Genomic DNA, 21,188 nt, shown 5'->3' on the forward strand with positions numbered 1-21,188 from the left:
CTTTAAGAAGGGATCTGTGCTTTCCTCTCAAAGAGCAGGGTCTTGGAGCAAGAGTGGAAGCCGATGCAAGGTGATCTCGGTGAACTGCTTCTTGCTCTTAAGCATAATGGATCCTCAGACATCTCAAGGAGAACAGATCTCCCGAAGTCACTTTATCTCATACTTAGACTTAAAAATTCTAGGCGTGAGCACCCTAGGTATTGTTTCTTAGATTTTGTTTTGTTTTGTTTTGATTACACTTCACTTTCAAGAAAAATTTGATGGGTTTTAAACTATTTACTCATAGCCTTAAATCAGGATTATCTATGGGTGATACTGTAAACATAAAGCTGTTACAGACAATAAAAATACTCACTTAAAAAGCTCATTTCTGTCGATGGCTCTGTTGGTTTGGGGGTCGATTGCATAGACAGTCAAGTCACACTTTGTGTAATCTTCTAGAGAAAAGGCATCGCCATGCCGGCGAGCTCCAATGGACTCTACCACAACCTTGGCACCAGGAATTTGCTCCTGAACATAGCGATCCAAAATCCTGTAAATCAAACAAAGCACAAACATGACATTCTGACAGGCTCGCTGAGGAAAAAAATCACCTTCAACCTGAAATGACATTTAGTAAATGAAAAATGATGACAGCCTGGTTTTTGTTAATGTTTACTGAATATGAACTCTTGAAAAAAGTTCTCTATGTATTTAGAGTGTTTAACTCCCAATGATGCTAGAAGCTGAATAAGGTAGAAAGAGGTCATCAACCATGTCCTATTTAAGTCTAGACTTTTAAAATTTATGATACTATTTGAGCTTTCACATGGCTCATGAGAAATGCCAACTATGTTGTACAAATAAAACTGTCTATGCTTTATGGGAGCCATGGGGTCTTAGAACTCTTGAGTTCATATGGCTGGTGTTATAAATTACACCTTCCACCAGATTTTGTGATATGTCAAGGTGCAACAGTAGGATACCTTTTTTCCTAAGAGTGTAAAGACCCTTAGAGCATTATAGCAGTGAGAATGTAGAGATATTTTGCTTTGTGAGGTTTACCAGGTTAAGATAAAAATATTGCATGCAAATCTCAGAAGCTATTTAGGAGAATACAAACAACTAAAAGATACATCATTTAGTATAGAATCAGTAATGTTCAATAGAAAAGAAAGAAATAATGATAAACCATAGATAATTTTCTGTAAGGTACAATTTGTTTCTAATTAGATAACTTGATTTTAATTAAAAGTACAAATTATTGCCAAATAAGTATTTGTTATCTGTACTGCCACAAATGGCAGTTTCCTTAATGTTCTTTTCCTTATTAAAAACTTTATATTATTAATCCTTGAAGATTAACATTAGACTGCATACTATTAAATATTTATAGACATTTATATGTAAATGAATTAATTTTAATAACTATGCATGGCAAATATTTCAAAATTTATCTATAGATTCAATGTTCCTTTTGGAGTTCAAGCTGTGTGGCATTTGGGGGGAGGGAAGAGTAATATATTCTAAAGACCTTTGATACAACAGGAAATAACTTTTACTTTAGATGCCAAAACTGACCTGCTTTCTGCTCTATTAAAAAAAAAAATATTGCCTTCAGAGTCTGGTATGTGCTTGGCTTGCCTTTGTTTAAAGAACAAACAGGATATGAAACTTTGGAGGAAATGGCTGTACCCCTGAGCACAAGTCTATGGTGTGCACACCAGGGGACACGCCAACGTAAATGAAGTGTTTTCTTGTTTACTTTTAAACTGGTATAGAGGAGCATAGTTGAAGTTTCTCTTACTTAAGTACTACTCATTCTTTTCCTTTTCTCTCATCAACATTTTTTTTTCCTTAAACATTTAGAGATATTTTGGGATGAGATATCTGTTATGATAAAGCAGAATGTGTTCATATTTGAATTCCTTTTTTTACCTTTTTCTGATAGATGCATGTAAAACTAAATTTAATTGTTTTAAAATATGAACACATTTTGTAAAAATCAATCTTTCCACTTCTCATCTATGTCCAGATACCTAAGCATTTCTACAATGTCTATCTCTGTCTCCATTACAATATATATGTATATACATTACATGTATACATATATATATACATTACATATATATATGATATTCATTAAGAATGGATTTTTAGCCCTTGATCTTCATATGTACATAGGTACATGGTTGCTTCCAAAAATTTTTTTTACCTCATATTTTTTAAAAATATAACTCTCTAGCTACTTACTTTGAATTGGTTCATATAAACTAATGCCAATATTTAAATTGCCCTTATGTTTATTTCACTTTAATTTATTAATTATTTTATTTATTAATTATTATTAATTTATTAATTAATTTATTAATATACAAAGCCAATTCACACATACATTTTGGAATCAAATGTCATGTGGATTTACAACATGTATTGATAATTACATCAAGAGCAAACATGTCTCTCCAGTCTACCAGCCTAAAGTATTTGCATGCTACTAGGTCACAATATTTTGTTTAAACACTTTAATTAATAAAAGAAGTTCTATAATTTATAATATATATATTTGTATACATACACACATACATAGAGCGCACGCGCGAGAGAGAGGGATCTATAATATTTATCAATCTGTAATATCTGTGTCACACACATACACTGTATCAAAGGAGATGTCTGTGATGACGTTTATATACTGTTAATAGTGCCCTGAATCTAAATTCTTAGAAGCAATATGTCCATTGAAAATATAAGTAGTATAACCAAATATATGGCAGTATAGTATTTAATTTTGGCAAAATTTCTCAAAACAAAGAACTGTCTGATCTTCTAAAAAAGCAAATACAGTGCAAATGAATTGGTATAATTACAATCATTAAATAAAAATTAAATTTTCATTTAGGGTTTATTGTTCTACTTCAGTTTAAAAGATCTGTAACATACTGATAGTATTTAGTAATATATTATTATGTGATCTTTAGACAGTTTCAAAAACTCTAAACTGAGGAAATATGTTAATATAATTAACATATTTCATTATACGTATACATATATACATATATGTTTATATATAAATATATGTATGTAGAATGTTTTACTGTGCTACCACGTGATAACTAATTAAATAAAATTTAAACTAGTTTCTAATTTAAACTAAAATTAGTAATGTAAATAGCTTTCTTGCAATAAATGTTGAAAGGCATATTTAACTAAAACTTTTTTTTATGCAAACACAATACGCTTTTTTTTTAAAATGATAGCATTTTGTTTAAGGATTCTAAGTTTTTTTTTAAATAAATGTATTTATTTATTGATCTTTGGCTGTGTTGGGTCTTTGTTGCTGTGTGTGGGCTTTCTCTAGGGACGCGGGCTTCAGTAGTTGTGGCACACAGGCTTAGTTGCTCCACGACATGTGGGATCTTCCCAGACCAGGGCTCGAACCCATGTCCCCTGCATTGGCAGGCGGATGCTTAACCACTGCACCACTAGGGAAGCCCCCAAATGCTTTTTTTTTTTTAAATCACAAACTAATGGTACAAATAAACAACTGGCTCATTAACTAATTTATTACCAAACCAAGTTATTTTTGGTTGATTCCCCTAAATTTTAACTTACAACATCACTTCTGCAGTTACCTATATGTACATTTTCAATTAGTTTTAACCAGAAATTGCTTTATAAAAAAATAAGTGTAGAGGCTTTACTGAAATAGTTTTATAACTAAAACAAGTATTTGCTTACGGCCGATTTAACTTTTATATTTTCACACTAAAATTATTACATCAGCCATCTTCTCAATTACCTATTTGTGTGAATGAGCCAAGATAAAATTACCATTTGATGAGAGTTTCTGGCCTTGTGTGCTAGAGCAGCTCATTCCCAAGAAAAAAATGGGTTGGGTTTTTAGTGAGGTTTGCCTTCTAAGAAGCATTGTAAAGAGGGAGTGGTTAGGAACCCAGCCTGCCGCTGGCCCATAGATGTAGATTCTAATTAAATTTCCACCACTGGCTATCTGTGTCTCTGTGGAAATTTCTCAGCCTCTCAGAGTTTTAGGGAACTCTTCTGTACAATGGGGAAAGTAATCATATCTACCTCAAAGGTCTCTGTGAGAAGTTAATTAGATGGCACCCATTAAGTGCACAAAACCCAACAAATAAAACGAGTGCCACAAATATTAGCTATTTGTTGTGGTGGTTGTAGAAACTCCTCAGATTTCATGATTGTAAACCCTACTTAGCCTTTTGTTGAAACAAATGCTTTATATTTACCTAGCAGCATAGGAAGCTGCACTCCAGGTACTTGCCAATATTTTTTCAAAAGCCTGGCTAAAAGAATCAACAGGCACTGCAGATGGCTGGAGAGATATGCAGCACAGTACAGGCTTTCCTAATATTGTGAACTTATTTCCTCTGTTAATACAGACTGGTAGAGACTCTACCCAGACCATATCCTCAGCAATGTTCCAGCTTCCATGGAACATTTTGTTCATGACATTAGGAGATATCCTCTCCATGATGTCCCACAGGATAAAAACATTTCCCTCCAATCCGGCATTTCACTCAGAAATAGTTATGCCTTTCCACTAGAAGTGGTTTCGTTTTTTGAATTTTTTAACTGATTCTTTTTTCTTCTTCTTCTTCTGTTTGTTTGTTTGCTTGCTTTTTTTTACTTTGGCCTTAAAATGATGAAAACCAAGTTTTTGTTTCCTACTTTCTAGTGACTCTGCAGGACACTGTAGCATCTTTATTACTAGTCTCACTTTGACTCCTTCTGTAATGTCTTTCTATTGTTTGCCATATTTTTCTGACTCATGTTAAATGTATTTTACCTTGTTTCATTGTACAAATCATTACAAGCTGCCTTAAGTTCTCCTTGAATCATGTCAAACATTAAAAAAAAAATTAAATGTAGCCTCCATTACAACTTAGACATAAGTGAAAGTATCTAAAATACCATTTGTGTTACTGCTGATACAAATGGAATTTTCTTATGTAAACATGTGGTTGAATTTATTTCTCAAGTTAAAAAAACAGCAGCACAGAAAGGTAAATTGTGTAGAAGTTGGAGAAAGTTAAGAGGAGAAGTATAAATATGATTAAGAGAATAGAGGCACTGGCCATTGCTGATCAGGTATATGAATTGAGTGGCTGCACAAGAAAATGATATTTTTACCTTGTACCATGGATTGGGACTAATTATAAAAGATAATAAGCCATTCTATTTGACAAAACTTCTGGACCATAAAACATAAAAGAATGTGAGAGAAAGAAGCATTTTGAAAGGAATAAACTCCCACTACGTATTTTGGAAATCTTTATAAAGCAGCTGTGATTCAAATGTTTTAATGGAACCATATATCATGATCCTATTTTTATCTTGCAGCTGCTTTCTAGTTATTTTCTCTTTGATGCAAGCAAAAGCTCTGAAAAATAAATTGAACTGAATGATACGATATTTGGGAAAAGTAAAACAGAGATTATAACACTTTACCTTTTCTGCTTCCCTCTTCAATTTCTCTGTGTGTCCAAATTTTTTTTGATAAAAAGATAATAAGGGGCTGGAAAATGCCATTTTTCACTGTTTTGTTAATGGATTTTACCTTTGGAATATGAATAACCACTTTCCCTCAAGTCACAGCATAGAATATAACTGTATAGATTAATGTTTTCCTCTATTGTATGTTTTAAAATATTTATTAAAACTTTTCTAAAATATATAGCAAAAATCATAAGTTAAAATAAAAATATTACAGCCAATATACTGATACCTTCATTATAATTCTCTTATGAATTAAATGTATTTTTATTTTCCATAATCTAACTCAGTCTGTTCTTTAAGCTTGCTGTTTTCTTAAGTGAATACTTGCTCCAACTCCGCTTTATTTTTTAATGTTTGTATTTTTCTTACAGGGCAAACAGAGACAATGTAAAAATGTCTCTATCTGCTCTAAAACTAAAACAAAATAGGGTTTTTTAAATTGGTCTTCCATTAAACTATATTTATTTTCAGTTAAGAAAGATTCTACTTATCTCTCTTGCAAACAACAGCAATTGCTCAAATACATCAAACTTTATTTTTAAATAAAAGTAAAATTAAAATATCCTCAATGGAACTATAAAAAGCATTATGTTTGTTTTTTATTTGCTTTGTTTTCATTGTTTCTGAAAAAAAGCAAAAAAAAAAAAAGATAGGAGAAAAAATACTGAATCTGACAAAATACACCATCTAAATATAACAGCTAAACTTTTTAAAAAAATATATGTTGCTGAGAAAAATGGAAGAGGGATACAATTATGTATTTAAATTTTTCTACATCATATATATCAGATGGCAAATATTAACTGAGAAAGCTTATTTATCATCCTTCAATACTTTTTTCTCACAATGGAAACTGGTACAGTTCTGATAAACATTCAGAAATTTGTTAATCAATGGTGAATATGGCCATTAAAATATGAAATAAACCTATTGAAAGCAAACACATCAGCATATATGACTCTTCACTAAATCAATATACAGTGGAATCTTAAGAAAAAGTAAAATCTAGTTGACAATTTGCTTTTGGTTATCTCTGCAAAGTGCATGAGTAACAATATCAGACACTGTTTTGTACAAATCGAATTGTATTCTGGGCTATCTTAATTTTGTAAAAAAACTATGACTTCTTAAAACATAATTAGTTGAAAGTAAGTATTTCTTCTTGGAAATGCAGGAAGTTACTTCTTTCTCTATCAAAATGAAGCCCCAAACTAAGTATTTCAGAAAAACAATAGATGCGTCCCTTTTGTGTCACAACAATGAATCACCTAGACTTTGAATAAAACCAAATTACACTTATCTTTTTTAAAAAGAATCATAACTTATGCCTTGAATATTAACAAGTAGGATTTCATTTTATTTCAAGTTTATGTTTTATTTTATCACTGGTTTCAATTTATTTTACAGCTATTATATGCCTATTACAGAAAATGTTACTTTCCAAAGCTATGCTATTGAAATGTCTGTACTTTACTATCTGATAAAATTAGGTCATTTATGGTCATTCTCTGTTGATAACCTCTTCAACTTCAACTACATCTTTGTGTTAGGGATACTTGAACAAAATTGGCATGTGATTGGAAATATTTATAGCAATTCAGTTTAGCATACAGCAGATAAGAAAAGCTACACAACAAAACTTTCAATTCAATAATATATTTCATATGTCCCAGCTGGACTTATATTTTTTAATAGATTTTCATTGGTTTGATAGGATAGCACCATACCTGATACATATAATATACTCAGTTCACATGGAATAAATGAGACAAAAGAAAATAATCTTAATGTACGGCTAAAAAAGTGACTGTGGGTAATAGATAGTGGAGTTTTAATCCATCACCAAGTTGGGAAACCATCAGGGCGATGGTGAGAGTGCAAGCTGACATCTGGGGCCTTTATGGATGTGAATCAACTATTGCTAAATAAAGTCAATCCTCTCTAAGAACACACCATTACTTTCGCCATGTATAATTTTATCAAATTCTTCAGTGTCCAAGTATGGCAAATATTATTTTTATTTTGTTTATTTGCTCAGACCCAACACCTAGGAGTCATTATTGTTTCTTACCTTTTCTCATACATCCAATCCATAACAAATTCTGTAGGTTGTACCTTCAAAAATATACCCTTAACTTAACCCCTTCCTACATCCACACCTACCACCAGTCCAAGCCACATTGATCTCTCTCCTGGACTACTGCTCTAGACTCATAACTTGTCTCCTGATCTCCCACTCAACAACCTTTTAAAACTGAAGCTAGAATGTTATTTCTCTGTGCAAAACATTTAAAGCAATGCTGCCCAAAAGAAATACAATGCAAGTTGCACATGTAAATTCAAATTTTTTGTAGCCACATTAGAAAATTAAAAATAAAAATGGTGAGATCAATATATTTATTTAACCAAATCTATCCAAAAATGAACATTTCAGTATGTAATCCATATAAAAATATTAAGGAGATACTTTACTTTCTTTTTTGTACTAAGTCTTTGAAATCTGGTGTGTATTTTATACTTACAGCACCTCTCATTTGGACCTGTCACTTTTCAAGCACTCAATAACCACATGGAACTAGTGGCTACTATATTGGACAGTTATAAGGATTTTCTATCTTACGCAGAGTAAAATGTTAAATCCTTCAAGTGGCCTATGAGATCCTATATAACTCATTCCCTACCTTGACATCTATATCTTGATATGACCAGTATGCCCCTTAATCTTGATTTTCATATCTGTGGTGTCCTCCTTCTGGGATAACTCCCACCACCCCTAACCCTCCCCACATCACCACAGACCCATGACTTTCTCCCTCACTTCTCTCAGGTTTCTGCTCGGCTTTCACCTTATTAGAAAGGTTTTCCTCAATCATCCTATATGAAATAGTACTTCTCTTCCATATTTTTATATTGTTACTTTTATTTGTCTTTATCATAGTTATCACTACTTAGCATCACATTATAAATTAATTTATTATTCTTATTCTATTTGCTGTTTTCCCCCAACAGAATGTAAGCATCATGGGAACAGGGACTTTGCTTTAGTTCACTGTTAAATCTACAGTGCTTACAACCAGGAACTACCCTTTTTTTAATGACTAAATTGCCAGCTTCAAGATATGGATATTAGGAATCAAAAAGTTTAATTTCCTGGCCCAAGACCTGGTGGGCCAGGGCTTGAGACTAGGTCCTCTGAATTCAAAAGGAACAGCCTTCCTAGGAAAAATTATTAATATATATCACTTGGGAATTTCACACAAGATTTTCCCCAAAGTGTTTTCTTATAGGAGTTTGAATAGAATAGATATGCATTAAAATCTTTTCTCTCTACAAAGTATAATGCTCTAAATTAGGAGTTGCTAACTTAGAGCCCTCAGGCTAAATCCAGCCTACTACCTCATTTTGGAAATAAAGTTTTATTTGTAAAAGGATTTTGCTATAAAAATTACTAATTATTGTTAATATTTAAATATTATAATAAAAGAATTAATTTAATGAAATAACAAAATTTAAATAACATTAAAAGTAAAAATATTATTTTTAAATTTATAATTACTAAACTATTAACATATCCCTTTATAGAAAGTTCCCTGAGCTCCTCAACTCTAAAGCAAAGGGTAGGTAAAAATGATCAAAGATAATGTATTTATTGATTTACCTTTCAACTTCACCTTTCCCCTCAACACCAAGTCTTTATTATGCAGATTTAAGACAGTGTAAGTGCTGGCACTTATTTTTTACTGTTTCATAGGTTTTCTTCCCAAGAGACTTTATAATTCTTATCCCAGAAATACACATTTTGGCTAGATTTCTAAAGTATGTTTGGAACCTTAATTCCAGAAGCTATAAATTAATTACACAGACACATTTCATATGCTATGTAAATATTCTAGGAAATAGACTCTTCCAAACCAAAGCAATAACTACGTCAATAAAGTCCTGATTTCACTGAATTTTCATATTATATTTAGAAAGTAAGAGAAGCATTTGATCAACTCCAAGATCTAAGTTATCAATTCTGATTCATACTGTAACACAGTATTTCTAAACTCTTTTATTTATACTTTTGAAAATGTCATTTCCATAGATTCTTAAGGATTTAAATTTTAGAATCCCAAACTTCTTTTATTTATCTGGGCTTCATGGTGAAGTGGAAAGAGAAAGGAAGACGACACAAAATGCAAACATTTCTTAGCTTCTTTAGACCTTATTGCCAATCATTTGTAGTTATAATAAGGTCTCCTTAACCTTATCCTCACAGCTATTTCTACTCCTTAATCTCAAGAATTTGTAAGAGAAAAACAAGGCTCACAAAGAGATACATGCTAAGGTCAACCTAAAATACTTCAAAACATACACATGTGAGGCCACTTGTAAGGGGCATAGCTTTGCATTATGGGGGAATTTGCAGAATACATTAATATAATTAAAAAGATATGTGTTTCATTACAAAGGGTCACTGGTTAATTCTATAAGCATTAAAAAACAAAGTAATAAAAATTTTGTTCAGTAGAGCCATTTCAGCCAGTTCCAAGGGAGTGGAAAGTAATTATTAGCATTCCTATAGCAGCTAACATTTACTCTTTGAGCATTCTGTTTTCCAGGCACTGTGTTCTTAGCTATCAAAGGATACTGACCCCTTCTGAAAAACCTTCCCCATTGTGAAATGGATATAATAGGTCATTAAATTTTTCTTTCATCAACTCTCCCAATTTGTACTGATTTTCTTCTTATCAGAAAAACTTTGGATTATGATCTGGCCTCATACATGGCCTCATATATGGGTCTACCTAAAGGAAAAAATAAAAGTGATGATCATATGGAGTTCAAGTTTTCCCTTCTTAAGATAGGGAAAGTCTCATAGGAAATACAGAAAATGGCTTTGATGATGATGTGATTTGTCATCTAAGAATGTCTACAGGAAATGAATGTGTTGGTTAGTCTGGTCACTGGAACAATAAATTCCCATGTATTTTTTAAACATCTTTATTGGAGTTTAATTGCGTTACAATGGTGTGTTACTTTCTGCTTTAAAACAAAGTGAATCAGCTATACATATACATATATCCCCATATCTCCTCTGTCTTGAGTCTCCCTCCCTTCCTCCCTATCCCATTCCTATTTTTAATTAATAAATTAGTACTCTGCTGTCTACCTTGGCTATATGTATGTTTTCATTATGCCCTCCATCCCCTCCCCGCCACCCCAAGACACTGAGAGTGAGCGTTTTGGGCTTCATGGTGCTGGATTAGATCTAGTAGTCTTTATCTCTACTTCCATCTTCCATCTACTAAAGTAGCTTTCAAAAAGGAATCATAATGATTACATACTATATGATTCCAAGGGTATTATGTTCTGGAAAAGCTAAAACTATGGAGATAGTAAAAAGATCACTGATTTCTGGGGGTTAGTGGGGAAGGGAGGTTTGAATAGGTGGAGCATGGAGGATTTTTTAGAGCAGTGAATCTATTCTGTATGATACTACAGTGATAGATACATGTCTTTACACATTAGTCCAAACCACAGAATGTACAACACCAAGAGCGAACCCTATGCAAATTATGGATTTGGGATGATTATGATGTGTCGAACTAGGTTTGTTGATTATAACAAACACACTACTCTGGTGTAAGAGGTGGATAGTGAGGGAAGCTATATGTGTAGGGGAAAGAAGTATATGGGTATTCTCTGTATCTTCTACTCTATTTTCCTATGAACATAAAAGTGCTCTGAAAAATAAAGCCTCTTTTTTAAAAAAGGGATCCAAAATTGTTGTGCTTAAGAATCTCTAAATTAACACAGATTGTAAAAACAAAAAAACTATAAAAGGGAATCTGGCATGTGCCTGCTGTGCTTACTGCACTAGCAAATTTATGTTTAATCCTATCAAAAGCAACACAAGATTGACATCCTTATTCCAGTTTTCAAGATGAGAAAATATGGTCCTAAGCGTTAAATATCTTTCTCAGAGGTCACACAGCTACAGTAGGATTCAAACTTGTTTATTTGAATCCATAATCTGAGCTCCCTTACTAAACTATGCTCTTTTAATAGAACATGCAAAAACTCTGGCATCTCTCTGCCTTACCCTACTGACTTTGGATCACTAACCTCATTTGTATAGGATATCTATTATTCATTGAATGTTCACAATTTCCATTGTCCTAGATGGCTTATATTATTTAGTTCTCACAACAATTCTATGACAGGAGTTTTATCTGGTCAACAAGTGGTGAAACTGAGTCTGGGGAAGATTAAATTATTTGCCCAAGCTCGTGTTTCAAAACCAATATTATATGAAGTCAAAGTTCCTTTCACAGTGATATATTTCTCTCAAGACTTGAAAGATGCCTGATTTTTCTTTCATATCTTCATATCCATGTAAGAGGAATAAATCATATAATTGCTATGAAATTATACTTTTACATTGCCATTTTTTCCAGTTTTTATAAATTTCGTCTCAATATGAAGAAAAGGGCATCATGATTTTGCTTGTATAACATTTTCATTCAGTAAAATGCATCAAATGCTTACTATATAACTGGAACTATGGTAGTGAAAAGTAGATTTCCTATCCTTATGAAGCTTATATTAAATTGATATAAATATAAACATTAGATAATGCTTTGAACAAAAGCAGAACAAAGGGTTAGAGGTTGAGAAGAGTGTCATCTATTTTGGATAGGGTAATCGGAAAAGCCTGCCTCAATGGATGACATTAAAGCAGCTAAGAGACAGGCATAATTCTAACTTTTTTCAGGTGTAATCAGCTATTATTTTAATAAAGGTTAAGCATGTATAAAACCACTTTTGCAGAAGTAAACAAGGCACTGCATGATTGCTATTCTACACTTAAATGTTAATAATCACCTCTTTCATAGGACATTTTATGTGACACTCATAGGTTGAATTTTCTGAAACGTTAACAAGTAATGGTTGCAAAGCACATATGCTTTTATTACAGGAGAGTCTCTCATGCCTTCATCAGTGCCTATTGTATTTTATTTCACACATAATTACTAAAAGGTTAGCTGTATGACTATCTGAAGCTTCTTCTGGCAACTTGGAAGTGTCAGATATTTTGCTCAAAAGAGACAAATTGACAGTAATTGACATCTGTCAACCTGAACTCAATAGAAGACAAGAAATAACTAATAAATACAACTATAAAATTATTAAATGACGGCAGGCTAAGTTAGGGTAGTTAAGAGTGAAATAGTAAAGACATTTTAATAATCCTTGATAACATTTAGAATATTAGAGAACTGTGAATTAATAATCACAATTTGTCTGAGTCAACAATAACATATTCAGCCATGTACAGTGTACACTGTTCAAAAGGCAGAGGGAAGGCTTCCCTGGTGGTGCAGTGGTTGAGAATCTGCCTGCCAATGCAGGGGACACGGGTTCGAGCCCTGGTCTGGAAAGATCCCACATGCCGCAGAGCAACTGGGCCCGTGAGCCACAACTACTGAGCCTGCGCATCTGGAGCCTGTGCTCCACAACAAGAGAGGCCGCGATAGTGAGAGGCCCGCTCACCGCGATGAAGAGTGGCCCCCGCTCGCCGCAACTAGAGAAAGCTCTCACACAGAAACGAAGACCCAACACAACCAAAAATAAATAAATAAATAAATAAATTTATATATTAAAAAAAAAAGGCAGAAGGAAATGACATACGTTTTAGAATAATTTAAATATATGTTGTTTAAAATTAGCAATCTTAGTTTTTAAAAGAATAAGCTTTAGCCATCTAGATACATCACTTTGAGAAATAGCATTCCCCAGACTAACTGGATTACTGAGATAATGAGCTTTTTCAAGAACCTGGGGCCACAAAATCAAGACATATACTCAAATAATTAAGTTATGATTTCTTATATGCAGCATTTTGAGTTTATGTTGACCCATCAGTCAAAGCATTCTGAATAATAAGATCTTCTCACATCTAAATTTCATTCCTATTTGAACGTACTCTTAGAATCTTCACATATTCCAAATGAAGCTACCTATTTCAATAAAAGAGTGAGCTAAATTGTTTTTAAGAAGGTATTATAAAATATATGTTTAGTCTGAACATTGTAATTATTAAAATGACCGAATTCAATAAAAACTATAGCCATATGAAAATAAACATATAAGTAAAGAAAAATCATTACTCTGTAAGATCTTCTATCTTTTTTTCCACTAGAGTAGGGGGTACATTAGAAACAATGACTTGCATATCCAGTTGATTGACCACAGAGACCTGAAAGAAGAAAAAACAGAATTCATTTGGCTTTTACTCATTAGCCTTTCTATAATCAAAAATTAACATTTTTTCCTTCCCTACTATGCATAGTGGTTTCCCATTTATAAATTTAGGAATAAATGATATTTCTAGCTACACAATCTCTACTAGGTATGTTGGAGCAGGTTGAGAATGACAGACTAGTTGTTTACTTAGAAGTTATAGAACCCTAAGTGACTTCGACTGTTGTTGGTTTTGCGTTTGTTTTCTTGGCTTTTACAAAAGCATAAACGAAGGTGGTTTTGTATGTTTTTTTAATTGGGTTATTTAAGAACACTCAGCAAAATGGAAAACCCAGCTTTTCGATTTTATAAATCCTAAGAGATCATTTATTCATTGTGACTAAGAATCTGAGATATGGATAGTTGTTAGAATAATTCATTCCATGAGATCACCACATATAGAATTCATGTCTGCTTTAGCCAACTTTATGTTTGTGTAGATAAAGAGATATATACATACAAACTTACAGAGAGGGCTAAGATGAACTAATTTAACAGCTGTTTATGAATCCACTCTTTCATGTAACATTTACAGAGTCCATTCTATGTTCTTATTTAGAAAAATGGAATAAAAACAATAGCATTTATTCTCTGCTTACAATGTATCATTTACTGTTTTTCTCAATGCTCTACAGGAATTAACACTCATGTAATTCTATAAATCACCATATCAGGTACTTATGACTATCATTCCAATTTTTAAATATGAAAACTAATAAAACAAAGAGCCATTAATAACCTGGGCCCAAATAAGCATAATCTCCAGAATATGTGCTCTTTACTATTACCCAATACAGATGTAAAAAATGTAAAGTCAAATCATACACTGTGCTGCATGTACAATGCAGGATTAAAATTGTGTAAATGCATATACACCAGGACCATGAATTGAATACTCTGGATTAGATAGATTCAGCACCATATATCTGAATATAATTTATACTAGGGAATAACTTCATGTTTATATATATTTTTGATATAGGCTGCAAATATAGTTGCCCATAGATGCCCTATCAGGAGTCACAAACTCAAATGTTTTCAGGGACCAGGCAGGTAACCTAAATAAGTGAAGTAGCCAGAAGTATGAAATAATAGGGAGAATTGGAAGTCTCTTAAATCAGAGAGCATACGACTCCTCTGAAGAGGTCAGCTACTACTCATCTCTAATGAATGTTGCCATGTGGGAAAACAGGTGCAGATTTCCTGGAGTTTTCCATTTTTCAGGAAAAGAAATACTGTGTGAAATATTTACAACTAATTTGAAATCTTTCAAATCATTTTGTGGGCCTAATAATTCATGTCTGCCGACTATGTTAAGCCAGGTGTCTATCTTATTATCACCTGTGAGCAAATCGCTAACATTGACAGTTCCAATCCTGTATCCCTAACTCACAGGCATCTGGGATCAAATGTTTAAATTTCCCTTAAACATGTACATGAATCTTGATTGTGTCTCCACACACATAAAAAAAAATCTAAGTTCATTAGAATAAGGGATTATCACAGTTTTTCTGTAACTTTGTGTCTTTTTACCTTTTGTATCAGTCCTGAATAAAAAAACAGACAGAAATTACATATAAGGTTTTTTGTTATTTTTTTGTTCTGTTTTCTGGTTTTTGTTTTAGTTTTTAGTAGTAAAAATACATGGTAAAAATCTCTAGAAAAATATATATGAGATTTGTGAAAATGTGTTTCCTTTCTTCCTTCCTTTCCTCTCTTTCTTCTTTCTTTTCTTCCTTCCTTCCTTATCTTTTTTTCCCTTCCTTTCAACATTGGACCAGGAAAGGTTAAAAAAAAAAATTCTGGTCAAAAGCAAACAGCCTGGAACAAATAGTAATCATGGACTGTTTTCTCAACAGTAGTAGATTTCTCAGCTTCCTCTGGAGTTTGGTGGAACCATATGATGGAGTTTTGACCAATGAAAAGTTAGTAGAAAGGGAGAAATAAATATTCTTAAATCTGTCTCATGTGTGAACCTCCCCTTTCTTTCCCAATCTCTATCTGAATAAAGAGGCCATAGAGAAGGGCACAGAAACATGATGGAAGGAAAACTGAGTCCCTGAATGTCTATTTGCAAGAGAGCTGTCAAGAACACCACCCAACCATATAATGCTCTCATTGTTGTGTCATGTGAAAGAAAAATAAAACTTGTTAGTTTAAACCACTGAAATTTTAGAGTTTTCTGTTACACAATCAGCCTACCAAGACAAACACCCAGGGATTTATTACACACAGCTGTTAGATTTTCACTAATTGTAGAACAATGAAAAACTAGAATGTTAGTTATATTTGGTGCAGGGAAATGGTAAAATTTCCCTTTGTATACATAAGTTCTGAGTTTTGGAAGTTGATTTACAAGTAAACTGTTGGAATGCAATCAATTCAACTGCTAGGGACTCTATTTGGAAGCAAAATTTGGCCTTGCAGATATAAGTAATTCTATCATTTGCCTTTAAAGGACTGTCAGTACTTTCTCTTTATTCAGAAGGATAAATTACTTCAAAAGGAATTTTTAATTTGTTAAACAAAATGAATTAAGATTTAAGGTAATCTGGAATATATACATATTAAGCTTACAATTTATCAAAAATATTTTCTGAAGTTAACTATTTTGAAAACATGCTTTTGCACTCTTAAAACAGTCATGTATTTCTAATTCTGATAAGATACAAAAGTCAGACTGCATTTAACTACAAAAGTAGTTTTCTTAGATTTACCTATAAATAGTTAACTTAAAATCTCCTTAACGTACTGACATATTATTCATGTAGAGGATACATAGTTTAACTATGAAGATGAAGACAATAAGCTATTATAGCTTAAATTTTGATCTTTCAAAAATATTATATGTCCCTGAGTCATTGGTTTCTTATATCATCTATAGCAAAGATATTTATATGTTTAAGATTACTAGACTTTATTAATGTTACTTTTCTAGTATAGCCTTTATGCAAATACTTTCAGAAATACACATCAGTTTATTACACTAAACACTTAAAAAATTCTACTTTAAAGTTGCTTCACTTAATTCTTTATGCCTTAATTACTAATGAAAGTTTTTCCAAAAAATTATTTTTATCATTTTTGGGTTTGATCTTTGTAATGGATTAAAATTACTAGGTATGGTCAAAAGGAAAAAAGAAAAGTAACATTTGTGTAGCACATAATTCCAAAAACAGAGGTTATCAATTTACATACTTTATTACTTCTAACTCCTTTTAATTCTTTCTCATAAACCTCTTATAACTCCCTTTTTTTCTATTCATTCTCATATAGTTTAGATAGGCAGTCCAATAGAAATATAATGTAAGACACAAAAACATGCCAGATACATAATTTTCAATTTTCTGGTAACCACAATAGAAAGATAAAAACTAGTGAAATTAATTCAATAATACATTTAACTCAATATATTCAATATATTATCATTCCAACTTGTAATCAATCTAAAACAACTTATTAAGGAGACTTTTTACATTTTTTTTTTCATATTAAGTCTCTGAAGTCCAGTGTGTATTTTACACAGTACATCTAAATGCAACCTAGCCACATTTCAAGTGCTCGGAAGCCACACAGCTAACATATTATACAATGAATAGAGACCCACACAATTTATTGCTTGGACTGGTCACTATTTCTCCTAACTGTCTCTGGTGCCATCTCGCTTCTTGAAAAGAGGTATCTTAAGAATTTTTTTAAGATAATTGTGTATATTTTCTTCAATACTCCACCAAAACTCAAGTGGGAGTTTCTTCAAGGTGAGTTTCAATGTGAAATCTAAAACCATGTTCAGTTACCCTAAAATACATTTATCTATCTTGCACTTTGAATGGATTTTTTATCTTTGAATTTTTTTTAACATCTTGCACTGGTCATTTGGAAAATATTGGTTCACTGAATATTGCAGGTTTTTCAAATGTTGACACATTTCATTAGGCAATATCAAGAAAAAAAATCAAATTCTTTAATATGACCACTGATCTCATCAGAAAAGTCTGAGTAATGGGAAGCTGTCAAGTTCACAGTAGTGAATACATGCTTCCCAATATTCTAATTTGTGCTTGAAGGCTTGAATGTCATCATTAACAACAAATACTGTCAGTTGTTTTCCTTGAATTGACAGTCTCATCTTATTCATTTTTGTGAAAATGCCTATCAAATATTCAAGTCTGCATAACCGTATTTTATCTCTAAGTTATTTTTTCAAATAAAAAGCTATTCCTTGAAAAAAGCAGCTAATTCAACTTGCATAGAGCTTTTCTCTCAGACAACCATGATACTTCCATACACACCAGAAGTGCTTTATACCTACTTCCTATTTCATTACAGAAAATATTGAAAAAGTGTTTAGTCAAGAGTAGACATTGGTTAAAATTAATGTTTTACTGCTTAAGTAAGGGCATTCTTAGTTGAAACAGGCTTCCTTTTTTCTGTTTATGTATGGCTATGAAGCATACAATGGCAGCAGCAGGGCAAATGCAACGTGGTAAAAAGGCAAATCATGTCCTAGTATCCTTATTAAAAGAGTTTTGATCTCATGGGCCCTGAAATGATTTGGGGGACCCTCAGGTTTTCATGGACCACACTTTGAGAACTGCTAACCTGTATTGTAAGAGAGGGGCCATTCATTCACTGAACTCAAAGGCATTTAGTACTCACTCAGTGACAGGAATTATTATAGGTGCTTGAGATACATCAGGGATTTAAATAAATAAATAAATAAATAAATAAATAAACAACATGTCCTCATGGAGTTTTTCTGAGGAAAAAACATGAATATGATAAGTCTTTTGAAAAAAGAAAGCAATAAAGAGATGTAAAATGACACAGTATGTTGCAATATTAACTAGGATGGTGAGAGTAGGCTTCACTGTGAAATACATTCTTGCAAATATTTAGAAGAGATAAGAGAGCTAGTCCTGAACACATCTGGCAAAAAAGCCTTCTAGGTAGAGCCATTGCAAAATCTCTAAAGTGAGAGCATTTCTGGCTATTTGAGGACAGCAAATTGGCCAACATTATTGGGTTTGAAGGAGTTAGAGGGAGAAGAGTAGAAAACGGATCATTGGAGGCCAGATTACCAAGGGTCTCATAGTCTTCTATAATGATCTAAGAACTTCTCTGAAAGAATTGGGGTGATATTAGAAAGTTTTGAGCAGAGAAATAACAGGACCTGAATTACATTTTAAGATATCACTTTACTTGCTATATTAAAACCAGACTTTATCAGGGCAAGAGTGGAAGCATGAGAGCAAGTTAGTGAGTTTGCACAATGATACAGGTGAGTTACGATGACTGTTCAACCAAATTGTAACAGAAGTTTTGGAAAACGTGCAGATAACACACATATGTAGCATATGTATGCTATAGTACATATATATACACAACATTATTTACTGAGGGATTAAATGTGTGGTTGAGTAGAGAAAGGAATTAAGAAATTTTTAGCCTAAGGAATTCAAAGTTCATTTGGTCATCAAGCGAAACTGGGAAGATTATAGGTGGGAGAGATGTGATGAGGAAGATATAAATTTGACAGTTTCTAATATATAGACGATATTTTAAAGTTGTTGGACTGAATGAGTTTACTGAGTCAGTGAGTGCAGATAGAAAAGAGAATTAATGTCCAAGCTCTAAGGAACATTGACTAAAAGGTCAGGAGAAGAAAATGAACCAGCAAAAGGTTGAGAAGGAATGAACAGTGAGGGAAGAGAAAAATAAGAGAATGGTGGCATGAAAGCCTAGGAAAGGTAATAATCAATCAAGTGTTTCTGATGGTTCAAATAAGATGAAGACTGAAATTACCAGTGCATGTAATAAGTGAAAGCCATTGATGATGTTGACATAAGCAATTTTGGGTGAGGGGAGAGGAATTTTGATTCAAGAGGGTTTAAGAGAGGTTGGATGGTGAGAAATTAGAGTTGGCTCTAACAATGAAGTTTTCTGGAAAGAGGAACATAGAAATGGAGTGGTAGCTGGTACGAGATGTAGGTCAAGAGGGTTTTTTAAATAATTTTTGAAAAATAGTACAGTTATGGGAATAATCAAATAAAGAGGGGCTATTGTTACTGATAATGTATAAAAGAAGTAGGAGAGTTGCTGAAACAGTGTCCTAGCACTGGTGAGCAGAATTGGATCTGTTGCACACGTGGAGGTAATGGCTCCAGATAATAGCATAGAGAATTGGGCTTCCCTGGTGGCGCAGTGGTTAAGAATCCACCTGTCAATGCAGGGGACAAGGGTTCGAGCCCTGGTCCGGGAAGATCCCACATGCCACGGAGCAACTAAGCCTGTGCGCCACAAGTACTGAGCCTGTGTCTTAGAGCCTGCGAGACACAACTACTGAGCCTGTGTGCCACAACTACTGAAACTCCCGCGCCTAGAGCCCATGCTCTGCAACAAAAGAAGCCACCAAAATGAGAACCCTGCGCACCGCAATGAAGAGTAGCCCCCGCTCACCACAACTAGAGAATGCCTGTGCACAGCAACGAAGACCCAATGCAGCCAAAAAAAAAAAAAAAAAAAAAAAAAGGCATAGAGAATTCATCTAAACAAACAGGAAGTAAGGCATAGAATGTTGGTGAAAATACTGGTAAGTAGGCGGATTTAGTTGCAGGAGTTGTAGAAGTATCTTTCTAAATGCTTTAACTTTATCTTTCAGTGAAATAGGATGCCAGTTAATTAGGCAATGGTGAGGATGAGGAAGCGTTGGAGGATTGTGAGAGAGAAGCTCTTCTAGGAGAGAAGGAACATGAATGGACCAGGAAATACAATGTGGTTACTGGACAACGTAAGAGTTCACTTGGGGTTTTCATCATCAATTTAAAGTAAGACTAACTATATAATTGTACAAGTTTTTGCAGGCATCCAGCATGGATATAGGTCTGGAGAAAGGAGAAAGTTGGAATTAACTAGAGTTATGTTTTTTCCAAGTGAGTGTGATGTAGGGAAAGAGGGCAAGGAAGTTGCACTTTTATGTGATTGAGTGCTTATAATAATTAACAATGCACTATAAATCTGGCAAGCAGGAAAGAGAAAACATGAGGGGTAGAGGGAAAATGAAAACATAGTAGGCTAAACAGAAAATAGATTGAAGGTCTTGGTGGAGATAGAAGAGTGCTGGAGTTAGCTGAACACATCTAGTATGATGGTCAAAGAATGGGAGGTTTGGAATGGAGGTTACAGAGGGGGTGCCGTAAGTGGTAATGGCAAAAATAACTCAGGTTTTAAGTGGTTGCAGTAGGATGGAGAGTAAAGCCATTGGAGGAAGGGCATTCAAGTGATTGTGAGTTCAGGATATTTGAAGAATCATCTCTGCATATAATGAAATTGTTCAAACTTAGGACAGGAGGCTTGTTGGAGAAAGTAAGAGTAACTCAGGA

At 33.2% G+C, this 21,188-nt stretch overlaps 1 protein-coding gene across 17 annotated transcripts in view; it reads right to left on the reverse strand.

The window, feature by feature from the left end:
* PCDH15 (protocadherin related 15) overlaps positions 1 to 21,188 on the reverse strand; it is a 755,972-nt gene that overhangs the window by 40,342 nt on the left and 694,442 nt on the right. For all 17 annotated transcript variants that reach the window (XM_028166694.1, XM_028166693.2, XM_057531449.1 and 14 more), the window contains 2 exons: positions 13,674 to 13,762; positions 356 to 532 (listed from right to left, as the gene is read on the reverse strand). In XM_028166694.1, the coding sequence (XP_028022495.1) occupies positions 356 to 532; positions 13,674 to 13,762 (266 nt within the window). The remainder of the gene's footprint in view (positions 1 to 355; positions 533 to 13,673; positions 13,763 to 21,188) is intronic.

Source organism: Balaenoptera acutorostrata, chromosome 16 (assembly GCF_949987535.1).
Source record: "Balaenoptera acutorostrata chromosome 16, mBalAcu1.1, whole genome shotgun sequence".
Taxonomy (NCBI): Eukaryota; Metazoa; Chordata; class Mammalia; order Artiodactyla; family Balaenopteridae; genus Balaenoptera; species Balaenoptera acutorostrata.